The sequence below is a fragment of the Ambystoma mexicanum genome, chromosome 6p (genome assembly GCF_040938575.1).
Source record: "Ambystoma mexicanum isolate Mex_15411 chromosome 6p, UKY_AmexF1_1, whole genome shotgun sequence".
NCBI classification, from domain to species: Eukaryota; Metazoa; Chordata; class Amphibia; order Caudata; family Ambystomatidae; genus Ambystoma; species Ambystoma mexicanum.
The window spans coordinates 761,805,068-761,820,333 of record NC_090935.1 but is presented as its reverse complement, the minus strand read 5'-3'; the positions used below and the strand labels follow the sequence as shown (position 1 = coordinate 761,820,333).

At 49.1% G+C, this 15,266-nt stretch overlaps 1 protein-coding gene across 4 annotated transcripts in view; it reads left to right on the top strand.

The window, feature by feature from the left end:
• Positions 1 to 15,266, top strand: part of ARB2A (ARB2 cotranscriptional regulator A) — a 2,893,216-nt gene that overhangs the window by 315,467 nt on the left and 2,562,483 nt on the right. For all 4 annotated transcript variants that reach the window (XM_069627631.1, XM_069627632.1, XM_069627634.1 and 1 more), the window contains one exon: positions 2,062 to 2,163. In XM_069627631.1, the coding sequence (XP_069483732.1) occupies positions 2,062 to 2,163 (102 nt within the window). The remainder of the gene's footprint in view (positions 1 to 2,061; positions 2,164 to 15,266) is intronic.

Genomic DNA, 15,266 nt, shown 5'->3' with positions numbered 1-15,266 from the left:
ACTTGTTGTTTATATAGTGCTTTTATCCAATGCTGTTTGCATACAACATATATACATACATCCAAATTGTTACTCACTTGATTGACCTCCGAAGGATGAAAGGCTGAGTGAACCTCGCCAGGATTTGTACCTGTTACCTGCAGATCAAACACAGGTCACATCATTGAGCGCTCAACTCACTGGGCTATCTTAACGGCATATGCATACAGTGTCCACTGCTGAAGGCCATGGCTAGTGAGCTCAGAAGAAATCTATTGGTGTAACATGTACAGTGGCCACGGTCGAAAGGCCATGGCTAGTGGGCCCCAAAGAAACCTATCCATGCAGCATGTGCAGTGTCCATGGATGTGCTCACTCTGCCTTAATTTCCTGTATGTGCCCAATTCCTGATGCTCTTACTTGCCACATTTAATCCCTGGACATTCCAGGAGAGTATGTCCAATTCAGCCATTTATATTATTATTGCATTCCCCATCCACTGTGCTTCTCCCAGTGAGAATCCACCTGCCGTCTCTAGAGGAATCCCCACTCCTCCCACGTGTCCCAATAATGCACCCACTGTGACGCTCGACTATTTTAACTGAAACTTTTAACCTCCCCACCCCCCAACTGTGAATTCATAAACCAAACCTTCCCCACGTCTCCGTTCTGCACAAAGGGCCTTGTTTGTGACCGCCCCCCCCCCCACCGCTCACACCACCACTCCCAAACAATAGTCTACCCCCGAACCTTCATAATCAACAGCAGTGGCCTCCTCCCCCTAGTATCCACGGCTGCTGAGTCAAGAGTACGGCCCTTGGGCCCTCCTTTCATTCCCCTGTGCCCCTCTTCGCCCACTCACCCCCAATCCCTCTGAGCCCATGTCCCACAGTGTCTCTTCGCCAGTGTAGCAGAAGCCACTTATTTCCCACACTATCTGGTAATGTATAAATAGTCCCCTTTAGCTCTGAAAGGGTGGACCCCCACATCAAAAAACACCCATGTGCAGCTCCATAGTCTCAAACCTTCCCTGTTGTTACATCGCTGTTGTACAGCTGTGTGTGCCGACACGTTTTCAATTTGCACTCCTCTCTCCATTTAGATGTTACCCAAGTGACCATTAGGTTTTGCTTCTCGGGGCTGTGCCCACTGTGCTCTTTTTGCAGGCTCTTAATTATTGGACCTTGCGCCATCTTGTTGTGGGTGTTTTGGTTCCTATGCCAATGTCCACACTCCGCGTCTCCTCAGGTCGCTACGCTCTCCCCTCAGGGTGTATGAGAAGGTCTGCTTCGTCTACATCCTTGATGGACCAGGCTCTTTCCTCGTACCTGAACTGTATGGAGCTGGGGAGCCCTCATTTGTATCTAACCTTCTTAAATCAGAGCCAGCAAGTCTCCTCTTTCATAACCTTTCTCTTGAGTAATGTGCCCATAGCGAGGTCCTGAAAGATCTGTATTTGGGCATTGCGAAATCCGATTACCGATATGTTGCTTGGACTTTTCCATAATTTGCTCCTTCATTGTGTAAAAGTGTATAAATGAGAGCACGTCCGGGTTCAAATCATTACATTTCTGGATCGCTGAGTAAGTATGATGGGTTCTGTCCAGTTCTCTCTCCATCTGATCAGGCAACTGCATGTGCCTGATAAGATCCTTCATGAAGTCCCCCAGCTCTTCATTGTGTGGCATTCGTGGGATCTCGTCACTTCTCCCCAGAGGAGAGCCCTTCCCTGTGTGGCTAGGGAGGTGAGCCCGCTATGCAACATTCTGCCTAGGGGTGGCGGTAAGCAGGACTCAAAGGGAGGGACTCCACTTTTGGGGACAGGTACTCCCTTTCACAAAAAGTGCCTAGAGCTACGCATTTGGATAACCAGACTATTTTTATATGGAAATTTTGAAAGGTGTACCAGACTTACTAACAACCAGCTGTTAAACATTTGCTAAAGAATTGAAGGTTTTAGTAGCGTTTCATTCTGCCGTTTTTTAGATTCTGTTGTAGTTAAAGCAGTTTGCATCATTGTTGAGGTTTATTTTATTGTATGACTCATGTTGCGTTTACTGTTTTTTATTTTGCTTTTTATAGATTTGTTGTCTAGGATAGACTTGGATGAATTGATGAAAAAAGATGAACCTCCCCTGGACTTTCCCGATACACTTGAAGGATTTGAGTATGCTTTTAACGAAAGTAAGTTGTAGAAACCAATAAATGGATTAACCGATTGACACAATTATGTTCTTTCATTGCTCTTTAGTACATTGTGTATGTAATCTAATCCTTTTATATTTGTTGTCTACAAAAAACTTTCTTTTGCAGTCATAGCAAAGGCAAATCAAGCTCTTTGAGTAGGCACGCTACCTCCTCCACTAATGAATGAAGGCATTTTCCCTGCTCACCATTGCATCCCTGACAAAAAGATAATCTTCTATAATACTGTATGTCTGACAGAAGCCAAATAAACATACATCTGAAACCTGATGTTTAAATTCTGAGTTTCGGGCACCTAGTCGAGTCCATACTTTTCTCTGGGATGATCATGTGTGACATTAACAGCTACACTTGGGAATTAAGCTTCGCACCTCACACATGGCCAGGCAATCACCATTTCTGAATAGCCGCTGCATGAACGTTTTTATGCAGTTGTCACGCAGACAAGCCCCGTGTGGTCATGGTCGGCTTATTGACACACTTTACCCTTTCATATCTGTCGCAAGAGGAATATAAGTTCATGCTTAGCTTGGTATAGGGATCTTCTGAGAAAAATAATGTTAATTTCCAAACATTTCACAGGAACATGCTTCATGAGGATTGTAGGCCTTTTCCTTGAGCTCACAACAATTATCTTCAGTAATACACCAAGCTGGCCTTTCGCTGTTTACTGAGGGACTAGTTGGAGAATGCCCGTTCATGCAAATTAAGATTTGATATAAAACACAAAGGTTACTGTAGGAAAACTCAAGCCGGTGGTACTGTTATTCACACACCATGCCAATGTGGCTCCCTTTTGTAGGTGTGTCAGTATGTTTACTCCTGTACTAGAGATCTTTCGGCTTTTAAAGCAGTGTGCCCCTTCACTGTTGTAGAGTGGTAAAACACAAACTGAGAAGACAAAGATATTGTCTTACAACAGTGAGAACACAAGGTTGCAGTGTCCCATCTATGCAATAAATCAAAGAGCTTTGCCAGGATAATCTTAAAGCCTCATACAAATGGCAATGTATTCGCTGGCAAATTATACACTCACTTTTATGGGATGTTTAAAATATTGGTACCTCCATTTTTATATTCGGTTAGTGTGTTGCCAACTGCATGTACTGGTCAATGTTTTGTGCTTCAAAGTAGTCAATAGTGCTATCTGGGCAAAATGAATAACTTCTCACCACCTATGGTATGCTATGAGCTTCCCTGCAACGCACATTCCCTCGGTGCATGAAGGTCCTCTGGTCACCCCTCTTCACTGGATTCGTCCGCACCGGTCTTGCTGCTAGGCCTCCTGGTGAGTTCATCGTGCAGTTTCGCTGTCCCTCTTTCTCTTCCCCTTTCCATCGCTCTGCTCTCTCCCTCCCTGGTGCTTTCCATCTCCCCTATCTACTCTAACGGCTATTCTGTCACCTATCCTATCTCTTTCTAAGCTGGGAAGGAAAATGTTCAAGAAAGATCTCCTGGTCTCCAATCCAGGTATGCACTTTGCTGACCGCTACGTCCATGCTTCTTCCAGGCAGACTGTTACTGACATGTTCCAGGGCTCTCAGCCCAACCCCGTCCTCCTTCTTGATAGATGTCTTCTGTCTCTCAACATCCTCCCTTCTCCTTCCACTCCTCCTACTGCCAACCCTCTGGTCCATTCACCACCACCAGCGGGTGTACCACATTCCTGTACCCTTCCTCAGTAAGACCTTCAAAGGTGGCAACCAGCTTCACTTAGCTACCCTCAACTCTCATTCTGCCGTTAAACACTCCTCTGATATCTGTCACCTCCTTGTAAGACTTTGACCTTGATGTCCTCGCTCTCGGTGAGATGTGGTTCAACGCCAGCTCTGTCACTGTTTTTGGCGCACTCATCTCAGAGGGCTACAAGATCCTCTCTAAGCCCAGGCCTAACCGGCTTGGGGGCGGAGTGACCCTGATCTTCCCTAAATGGGTCCCTGTTACTATCATACTCACTCAGACCTACTCTTCCTTCGAAGGCCTCGTCTGCAGGCTTGGTGTCTCTCCAATTCTCTCCTTGACTCTTGCCACCATCTACAGGACCCCTGGTCTGGTCTCTCTCTTCCTTTTGGAGTGGTCTGACCTCACCTCTTTTCTTCTGGACTCCACCGTCAAGCTTCTCTTCCTCTGAGAATTTAATATTAACCTTGACTTTCTTCATGCGGTCTCTGGACTCCACAGCCTCAGTGACTGTAACCCTCCGGTCCGGCGCACTCAGCCAGACACACCTTGGATGCTCTCATTTCAGTAGACATCCCCCATCTCCAACCCTCTCACTACACCTCTCTCCTGGTCTGACCATGTTCTCCTGTCCTCTCACCTGGATCTCTTGGGTCCACTGGCTAAACCTCTGCCTGCATGGTCAGTCTCCTTCTCTGACATTCGACCTATAAAGCGAATGTTGGTTCCTGCCTTTGTCGCCACTTTCATCCCATCTCCCACTCTGGCTATTGACTCTCACACTGACGCAGCCCTTGCTAACCTTCACCTATCCATCTCCAACACCCATGACATCCTTGCCCCTGTCATGAGGATCTGCATGAAGCCTGCCTCCAAGCGCAACACCTGGTATGATGCCGACCTAGCCTCTCTGAAATACAAGTGCAGAGCTGCTGAGAGGAAGTGGCAGCCTTTGAGCACATCCTCTGATGGACTGACTGACGACTGCTCCAAAGGCAAGGCAGGCTCTACATCGGCTCGATGAAGATGGCCGATACCCAAGCCTGCATCTCTGGGGCCACTAACAACACGGCTGAACTGTTCAGAATCTGCAAGGAATTTGCCAATCCTACTGCAGTCTCTACTTCTCCTCTGCCATCCCTGACCTTCTGCACTCTACTGGCCTCTCACTTCATAACCAAAACTCAGGATATCCTGTCTTCATTCTCCTCTACACCCCTCCTTCTACCTCCCCCGCTCTCAGGCATCCTCTAGCCCCCTCTCAGGCACCCCCTGGCCCCCCTCTATCCTTCCCTTCTTTTCTCCTCTTTCTTGACCATAGCACCGGATTAGGTCTCGTTCTCTCTATGAAAGTCTCTGCCAAACAGGTGCTCCCCTGCTCCTCCAGAACTATCAAGGACAACATTGCCTCCCTTGCTCCAGCCTTGGCTAATCACTCCTTCGCTACTGCCCTCCCTTGTGCACCCTCTCCTGAAAAAGCCTTCTGCCTACCCCTCCTGCCTGGTAAATTACTGCCCCATCTCCATTACCCCTTTCTGGGCAAACTCTTAGAGAAGCTGGTCACCTCCCAGCTGACCCAACACACTGAATCTGTTGGTTGTCTTCATGACCACCAGTCTGGTTCCAGAGCAGCCCGAGGCCCTGAAACTGCACTCCTAAACACACGTGAAGACTTGCTCTCATATCTCGATTCCATTCTCATCCTTCTTTATCTTTCTTCTGCCTTTGACACGGTATTCAGGCCACCCTTTTAAATTGGCTCAGTGATACCCTTGGCATCACGGGCCTGGCACTGTACTCGTTAACCTCCTTCCTCTCTGACCGACCGTACCAGGTTTAACTGGGCCCTTTTCCCTCCATCACACTAGCCACCTCCGGTGTTCCTCAGGGCTCTAGTCTCTCACTGTGGCTCTTGAACATCTACCTTGCCTGTCTGGCCCATTTGATCTCCCTGCCTTCTTTCCTCACTTCCAGTGTTATGCGGACAACACACAGCTTTACTTCAAGCTTCCCTCCAATGCCTCCTCTTCTTCCTCTCTCATTGCTGACTGTATGACTGCTATTCAGGCATGATGCTCTGCTAATGATCCCTGCCTTAATGCCAGTAAAACTGAGATCCTTCTCATTGGACCGCAGCTCCTTCCTTCCCTCCTACTCTCTGGCTGCCCTCCATGGGTCCCCTCCCCTCTCCCTCTTGGGAGGCAAAAAACCTTGGTGTCCTCTTCGACTCCTCTCTCTTTCTCTCATCACATCGCAGACCTTGCCAAGAAGGCCCACTTTCAATTGCTCCTCCTCAGAGGCATTCTTCCTTTCCTCTCCTTCCCCCAGCAACTCAATGTCTCCAGAGCTCTGGTCCTGTCTAGGCTGGACTACTTTAACAGCCTCCTCCACAATCCTCCTAAATCCTCCCTTTGTCCCCTCCAACTAATCCAGAATAGGACTACAAGGCTTATCCCTGGCCTCAAGCCCAGTGACTGCATCTCTCCAGCCCTAAACTCTCTCCACTGGCTCCCGGTTGTTGCGAGGATCATGACCCTCTGCATCATCCACAGGGTTTTCTGGGGCATGTGACCCTGCTACATCCAACTCTCTCTAAATACCTCCCTGCTAGAGCCCTTCGGTCTTCTAGCTCCAACTCTCTGCAGATTGGATGCTTTTCCCAGCAGAGAGTTGGGAGTAGATCTCTCTCTTCCACAGGAGCCTCCCTCTGCAATGCCTCCCTCCCCCTCTCAGGCTTGAGCCGGAAGCTTCTCAAGTTCCCCCCTTTTTCTCTTCTTCCTTTCCTCTCCCCTGCTAATGTCCCCTTCTGCTGCTTTTGACTGGATGCCTGGTTCCTTCTGAGTCTTACAGGGCACCAAGCCCTCCTCGCCCAGTCCAGCCCAATGTCTGTCTCCCCTACGCCCCCCCATTCCTGCACTTGCCCTACCAGGCTCCATCCCCCTGTACTAGCCTGGCAGGGCCTGCACATCTACTGAGCCCGGCCAGCCAAGGTCTCGCACTTAGCATGTGCACCTTCATTCCCTGGACTCCCTGCATTCCTGGATATTCGACGTTGCAACTTTAGTAAGCCAGGACCCGTGAAAGAGAAGGGCTGAAAGTGTGGCGCAGTAGAAAAGCAGCTGGAAATCAAGGAAGGATCGAGAAGGCTGTGTGCCCAGTGTCAATGGTTGGACCCTGTATGGCTCTGTCTTCTCCCCTTTCAAATGGATTGTGTCCTCCCACGTATTCCTCATCTTTGATATTAGATATGCAGCTTCAGCTGCATCGGAAGACGTTTTTTGGCAGAGGGCACTATACGTCGATGCGGTCGACTCGATGTCCCTCGAGGTCCTCCGTCCCAGGATGATGTCATTGAAGGCATATATAGCACGCTCGGTGCCCGTTGGCTTCAGTTCAGTTTTTCTGCGTAAACTATCGCTGTGAGAAAACTATGGCACTCTTCCTTTGTTCTTCGCAATATATCTTCATCGATACCGACTACCCCGAAGACCGGGTTCAAGAAGTGTTGAGATTGTGATTCGAAAATGTTGTTAACCGACCCACACCAAGTATGTCTGTGGTGTCTTGTGATGGAGCATAAGACCTCGGCCTGCTCCAAGTGCCAGTCAATGACCGAAACGGCTTTGAAGGAGCGAAAGGGAAAATTGGTGGGAGGGAAAAACACTGTAAAAGAAAAAACCTTCGTCCGAAGAGCTGAGAGGTGACGCTCCTCGGAGGAAGAAGGTTAAAAGATCAAGGTCGGGATTCCAAGATGGCTGCTGGTGAGTAGGGACACGTTGTCCTGAGCTCCGTTTTGGGCCAAGAACAAAGCAACCCTCCCGCTTTGCCTTGGAGCAGGGCTGGATACAGGAAATGATTGCAATGAGCCGAGCGTAACAGTGAGAAATATAACCCCAACCCACCCCATGTCTTTCGTGTGAAGGGAGGATTAAGCCGGCAAAGTGTAAGAGGGCGATTCCCTTTCACGCGGCAGAGACAGACCTGATCTAGATTGAGGCCGGGGCACAGAAGCTCAAAGAACATAAAAAAAGAGAGGAGAAATGGAACACTGGGAGGAGGCTCACTAAAGAGGACGCTGACTTGTGAGGGATAGTTTTATAGACAGAGGATATTTCAAGGCAAATGATAATGGAGGCAACCAGAGACTGCCCATGGAAGGTACACAGAAGTGTGCAGCCGTTAAGGAAAGAGGTGCGAAACGGCCCGCGGCAACTCCAGGAAACGGAACAAGTGACACATAAAGTAGAGAAAGGTTTCCAGAAGGGGTATATATTGCTAACCCACAAAGGTTGCTTCCAATAAGGTGGTGAAGCCCCTCCTTCCATACAGGGCAAAAACGCCAACAGGAGGCACAACAGTGACTTGGGTGCCGTCCATAAGAGATGTGCTCCATTGTTGCGGGGTGAGCCGTAGAAGGGGAGGTGTTAGAGGAGGAGCAAGGGGAATGATAGCTTTTCGAAAAGTGAAATAGGATTCTGCCATTAATACGTGTGACAGAGACAATGAAGTAGTATTACCCCAACTGTAAGAAGGGAATTTAAGAACGTCATCCAGGGAGGAATAAAGAGGCTGGTGTACACAACTTACCCCAAGGGTTCTGCAGAAGCGTTAAGGTGAAGGAGGAGGGGCTAATAGAGAGCGGCTTGCCATTGCACGAGGCGACAGGAAAAACCTAGTGGACCCTGAGGAGCAGACATTTAGGGTACCACTGTGAGGGGAGCTCCACCCTTGCATGATGTAGATAGGTAAGTAAGATTTTAGAGGTTGGGAGAGAGACGGCGAGCTGGGAGACGGCGAGCTGGATTGACAACGGTGCATAAACATTTGAAGACCGAACGCCTCAATCGCTGCCTCCGGGCTGGAGATCTTGCGAAGGATATCGGTGATCAGTGGTGGTGCATGGGTGATGTAGTTGTACCTGAATGCTGAAAGCAATCTCTCCCTCCGACAAGGTTATAGCTGCAGATAAGCTGGTCAGAGGTCAAGGAATTAAAAGTGGGCACATTGGTGGAAAACGTACGTGAAGCTCAGATAACAAAGTTACTCGATAGCAGCAGGGAGGGAAAAGCACAAATACAGTGAGTCTGTGAGGATACTCCTACAAATCCTAATGCCAAAAGCTAAAAACAAGGGTACCCAGGCTAAAAAGAGGCTACTTCATATGGAACAGGAGCGTCAACTTGAGAGGTGTTGGTGTTGGAAACAAAAGGGTGATACAGAAGTAGGACGTAATAAGCAAGATATTGTGGAGGGAGAAAAAAGGGACACCCGCGAAGCATTTGGCGTTTAGCAAAGCAGATTTCAAAGAATATTTAAGAGGGATGGAAGTGAGACTGACAGATAACTTTCAGCAACAATTCACGTCGCTACGTGAAGAATTGAGATCTTCATTGGCAGAAGTTAAGGGAGATTTGAAAGAGCTGGGTGAAAGAGTAGACTTCACAGAGCAAGGCCTGGCAGAGACAACAGAGGAGGCTCGACAGAACAGTGAACTTTTTGAACAACTGGCGAGAGTCTGACACAACCTAGAAACACAAGCAGAAGATTTGAAGAATCATTCAAGAAGGTCTAATACTCATATTAAAGGCTTAAGTGAGTCAATCTTAGATACTGATCTAAAAACAACGGCACAACAATGCTTTAGGACTTTGGTGACGGATGTCCCGTCGGATGACATTTGAATAGCTCAGGTCCACAGAGAAGGAGAGAACCAGACGCAAGACCCACGGACATCATGGGTACAGTAACCTTGTATGTTTTGAAAGAGAGCATTCTGCGGGCAGCAAGAGTAGGAGGTGAGGTTATAATCAAAAGGGTGCAAATTCAACTGTATCAAGACTTGGCTTTGGTAACACTTCAGAAGCGAAGACATATGGCTCAAATTAGGCGTGCTTTGGTGGCAAAATAGATTCTGTATAAAAGGACATTTTTATTTTGATTGCTATTTAACCTGCAGGGTCTACAACACTGCATAACAACATGTGCAGAAGGACTGGCATTGCTGAACATTGAGGAAGAAGAGGGACAAGGAGAGAGATGAATGGGGCCCTTCGCTCAACAGGGAGCACACCGATGGAACTGGCCTTTGGTAACGGGGAAGAAGGATGGACGAGGAGCAAACTTAGAAGGTCCTCGAGGGAAAGGGCAAGGTGGAAGAGAGGACAAGAGGGATGAGAGAACCTCTTAAATGAAGGAATGCCCTTTGAAATGAGAAATGGGGGTGGTGAACACTAGTTGCTGGCTCAAGGGAAGGCTGGAGCGGAGGGCTGGCGAAGGATGTATTGAAATCTGAGGGAGGCAGTAGGATACTTCCCGGAGGGGGTGACACCAGGGCTACATCCTCCTGAGATTATCATAGGATCGAAGGCCCGGGCCTGGGATGGGTTTATGGGGAGATAATAGGGGGAAGCAGGGGTAGGGAGCTAATGGGGGGCAGAGTAACAGTAGCTGGGGCAGTTATTTCTATAGGTGAATGGTTTGATTTGAATAGGGAACGTTTCTACTTAGCACACACTTAAGGTTATATCTTACAATGTAAGGGGGCTAAACTCACTGGTGAAGCGAAAAAAGGTGGAAGCCATACTTGGAAAAAGTGGATATTATTATGTTGCAAGAGACACACATTAGGAAGGGGGATAGGTTAGTGGGGAAACTATGCCGGTTCTCTAGAAAATATCAATCTAACGCAGTTGGGAAGACCATGGGGGTGTTGATAGGACTCAGAGATACATTGAAGTCATTGTTGGTGCGATACGTAGCAGATAAGGATGGAAGGTATCTCTTCGTGCTGCTGCAATTGGAACATACATTAATTACCTTGGCAACGTTGTATACACCGAATACAGGCCAAGGGACATATTTGTGTGAAGTTGTTAGTTGGAAGATTTTGAAAGTGGGGGCATAATACTGACAGGAGGTTTTAATATTGCCTGGGATCCTACAGTGGTTAGGAGTGAAGGGAAAGGAACTGCTCAACCCCCACAGGCGTTGAAAGAAAGCTTTGAAAACATGACACTGCGGGATGTATTGCGGATGAAGAGGGGGACGAAAAGGGATATGGGTATTTTTCACACATTTATCGATCCCTCTCCAGAATAGATTGTGTATGCGTATCGGCCAAATTATTGGGTGAAGTGAAAGGAATAGATGTGGGTTCTATAGCCTTGTCAGATCATGCCCCCCTAACAGTTCAGTTTAGGGATAAGGGTATGCGGGTAGGGCTTTGGGCTTGGACTTTCCCCAGGGAATTGTTGCACGATGATGGAACAGCTGAGGAAATAAGATTTAAAATAGGAGGGTATTTTTCTATTAATGGTAATGAGACGGTCTTGCCAGAGGGAACATGGGATGCTTTCCAACCAGTGATACGAGGTAAACTTATACACTTCAAAGTTCAGCGGGAGAAACATAAGGCTAAGTTAGAAGAGTCTGAAGTGGGGGATAACCAAATGGCTTTAGGTGTGCATAAACATGGGCTTTGACCGTGAAATTGAAGGATTTGAATAGTCAGCTGAATATATTATGGACTCAGAGGGCAGAGAGATCTTTGCTTGTAACCAAACAGAGATATTATGTTTGTGCTAATAAAGCGGATACATTGTTGGCCCGACAGTTAAAGGAAATGGAGGCCGCGAAGCTGATGCAACATAAGTCACGGCCCGATGGGTCAATGATAACTGCGACGGAGGAATTGACCGAAACTTTTGTGCAATATTATGAATCATTGTACGCGTCTAGTCATCCTGATAGCTTGGAGATACGTTACATGGGGGAGATGAATCTGCCCAAAATATCATGGCGGTACCGGAGAACCTGGATAGGGTAATTAGCGAGGAGGAGGTACTAGAAGCGATGAGAGTATTACCAATAAACAAAGCTCTGGGCCCTGATGGGTTTCCGTCAATTTTTTATAAGAAATATGCAACGCAGCTGGTCCCGATTTTAAGGGAATTATTTAATCCGATGGGGGATAAAGGGCCCGTTAGACCAACAATGTCGGAGGCAAAGGTGGTGCTTTTTGGAAAGCCTGGAAAAGACCCGACGAAATGCGGTTCCTACAGACCCATAGCTTTGCTAAATGTTGATGTGAAGTTGTTTACTAGTATATTGGCGGGGAGATTAGCGCAGCCCCTCCCTGATTTGATACATATGGATCAATCAGGCTTTATATTGGGTAGACCGACTTCCGATAACATTAGGGGTGTTACCCATTTAATCGAAAAAGTTGACATTTAACAGATTCCCACAGTTTTAATGTATCTGGATGCCGAAAAGGCGTTTGATTGCGTAGAAGGCCTTTCTTATTTTCAGTGATGCAACAGATGGGGAACGGGGACCACGTTTATTGAAATGGTGTGGGCCAATTATCATGCTCCCACTGTAAGGTGGGAAATGAACTGTCAGGTGTCCCGTAGTATAGAAGTGGCTAAGGGCACTTGGCAGGAGTGCCCACTTTCGCCACTTTTGTATGCCATATCTTTGGTACCATTTTTGTATAAAATTAGAGTGAGACGCGATATACGAGGAATTACATTTGGGGGTGAGGATCATAAAATTGCGGCTTTCGCAAATGACATGTTGACATTGAGGGAACCTGAACAGTTGATACCGGCATTGGTGGAAGAACTGGCTGATGTATGAAGAGTAGCAGGTCTTAAGGTCAATATGGGTAGATCAGAGCTTTTGGAATTAGGTCTATCCATCTATCAGGGGAATAATATTTCCTCCTATTTGCCGTTTAAAGTGACGGATGATTTTATTAGATATTTGGGGATTAATATGATTAATATAACAAAGAAGGTTTCCCACTTGTTCGATAGTAACTACCCGCAATTATTACACAAGCTGAAGGAAATGGACTCTGCTGCATCTTTCATGGTTAGGGTAGGATAGCTACTATCAAAATGGTTACGCTTCTGCGGTTACTCTAAACATTTCAAGCAAGTTCCTTTGTCTTATTTTAAGGAGTTGAATAAAGAGGTTAGGAGATTTATATGGCAAAATAAAACAGAGAATTGCTTACCAAACTTTGATGGTATACTATGAGGCAACACAGCTCCGGGTGCTCCGGGAATGGTTTATGGGGGATACTAAGAAACCTTGGGTGAAAATGGATAGGGCTGTGGTAGGATCCCCTTTGGAAGGCATATTGTGGTTAAACAGACAAGAGAGACCTATAATTCTCCAGCATGGGGTCTGGCATGGATTCACATGCTCATGAATATTCCCCGTCGTCAGGCTGGGAATCCTCGGTAAAGAAAAAACCAGTATCAGTTTCGTTTCTGATCTGTCTTTCGTAGTAATAACCAATCACTGGTCTCTGCGTCATACTGACCACAGCCAATGACTGCCCTCTACCTAAGCACCGCCTCTGGCAGCCATCTTCAGATTTTTACTGCACGTTCATGTGTTGGGATCCTCGTGCTATTGCTCTCGAGCGTTAGTGCTTTTTTCGCGCTTTTTCACAAAAAAACTTCGATTCTTTCGGTCAAAAGAGCCTCAAGCTCCACCGATCCTACATCCGATCAACGGGGACCCGTGTCGGATTCATCTGTGCCCCTCAAGGGTGAAGATTTTGTCGAGCTACGCTTCGGAGGACTCCAGAAGCTTCTCAGGCCCGGTCTCGGAGATGGCCCAGGAGAAGGGAAGCTCGACGCCCGGAAAGCTGTTCAGGGTCTGCCCTGGATGCCAGCTGCAGAACGTCTTCAAGGAGGACGAACACTCTTTCTGCCTTTACTGCCTTCATGAGGACAAGACGCACGTGGAGAAGGACTGTGCGTTTTGCGGCAACATGTCGGAACGGACCATGAAGGACCGCCATCAACGTCTCGCCAACTGGCTGGAGGGTAAGAGCCCGTCTGGCGAGAAGAAGAAGAAATCTGAGCGGTCTTCTAAGACCTTTGAGGGCGCCCCGGCGACGGGGGCCCAACATAAGGCCAAGCACCGCGAGTCCGCTGGCACCGGGAGCGCCGAACGGTCGGGCTCTACGGGCGCCAGGCAGGGCGCACCCTCCCCGGCACCATCAACCACGAACCAACGCTCTGGGTCGGGTAAGAGGAAGGCCGAGCACCCGGCGAAGCTCCTGGAGAGGCCCCGGTCGAGCTCTAAGGCAGAGGAGGAGCGTGGCAGTGCCCCCTCCCTCAAGGATAAGGCGGTGAGCGCACCTAAGGTGGTGAAGGCCTTGATCCATCCGACCAAGCCCTCTATCGAAACGGTCGCGGCGGCCCTGGCTCAGCCTGTGGTGGCTACACCAGTGGTGGCGACCTCAGGGCCCAGAATCTCCCTGCCTCCGCGGAGGGAGTCTTCCTTTGTGCCCATCGATAGGACCCCCGTGAAACCCTCCGTGGGGAAGAAGAAGGGGGGGCAGGGCGTCGTCGTAGATTCGGCCTCAACCTCAGAAGAGGAGCTGATCGAGGTCTTAAGCCACGGCCTAGGCGTGGAAGAAGGCCAGCCCGTCGGAATGAACCCCGACGCAGGTGACGACCTCGACATCGTCGAGGATACCGACGGGGCCCCTGCTCGCCCGTCGGATTCCCCTCTGCCAGCGCCGCAAGACAACTCGGCGGCCATTTTGTTGGCCATAAGTCCTTATGCTCCGAGATAAGGACGAGGCTACCGTTACCGACGGAGGAACCTCTCCCGTCGGGGGATCCAGAACCGGGACCTTCTGGTGTTCCCCCTACCAAGAAAAGAAGGATCCATCCACCACCTCCTTTTCAACCGTCGCGCCCCGTCCAGCCCTCCTCCCCGTCCACCCGAGGGGATGATACGGGGACTGACACGGCAGCGACGGGTACGGACGACGAGGCATACGACGAGGATTTTCCGTCGTCGCCTCCCACCAGGGCTTCTCCGCCCGACGAGATCGGATCTTTCCACTCCATGATCTCCAAGGCTTCCTTTATCAGCGGCGCGAGGCCAAGAGGAAGACGGTCCTCGCAGTGCCTCTGTTGGACGACATTTGGGATGAGGGCCTTTCCCTCCTCAAGAACCCTTCCACGACGCCAGCTAGAAGAGACCGGTACGAGAAAAAGTACCGGGTCCCGGACACGGCCCCCCTATGCCTCCGGGCGCAGCCTACCCCGGACTCCGTCGTCTCCGCGGCAGCCAGGAAGAAAGCGGGGGGGGGTGCGGCCTCCACATCAACTTCCCCGCCGGACGGCGAGGGAAAGAAATTGGATGCTATGGGACGTAGAGTCATCTCGTCGGCAGCGACGACGATTAAAGCGGCCAACGCCTTGGCTATCGTGGCCCGCTACGACAGGGAGCTCTGGTACAAGATAGCTCCCCTGCTGGATTTTCTGCCGGACGACAAGAGGGCGGAGGCCCTTGAGATCCTGCAGGAAGGTGAGGTGGCGTCGGACCACGCCATCACCGTGGCGACGGACATCGCCGACACTGGG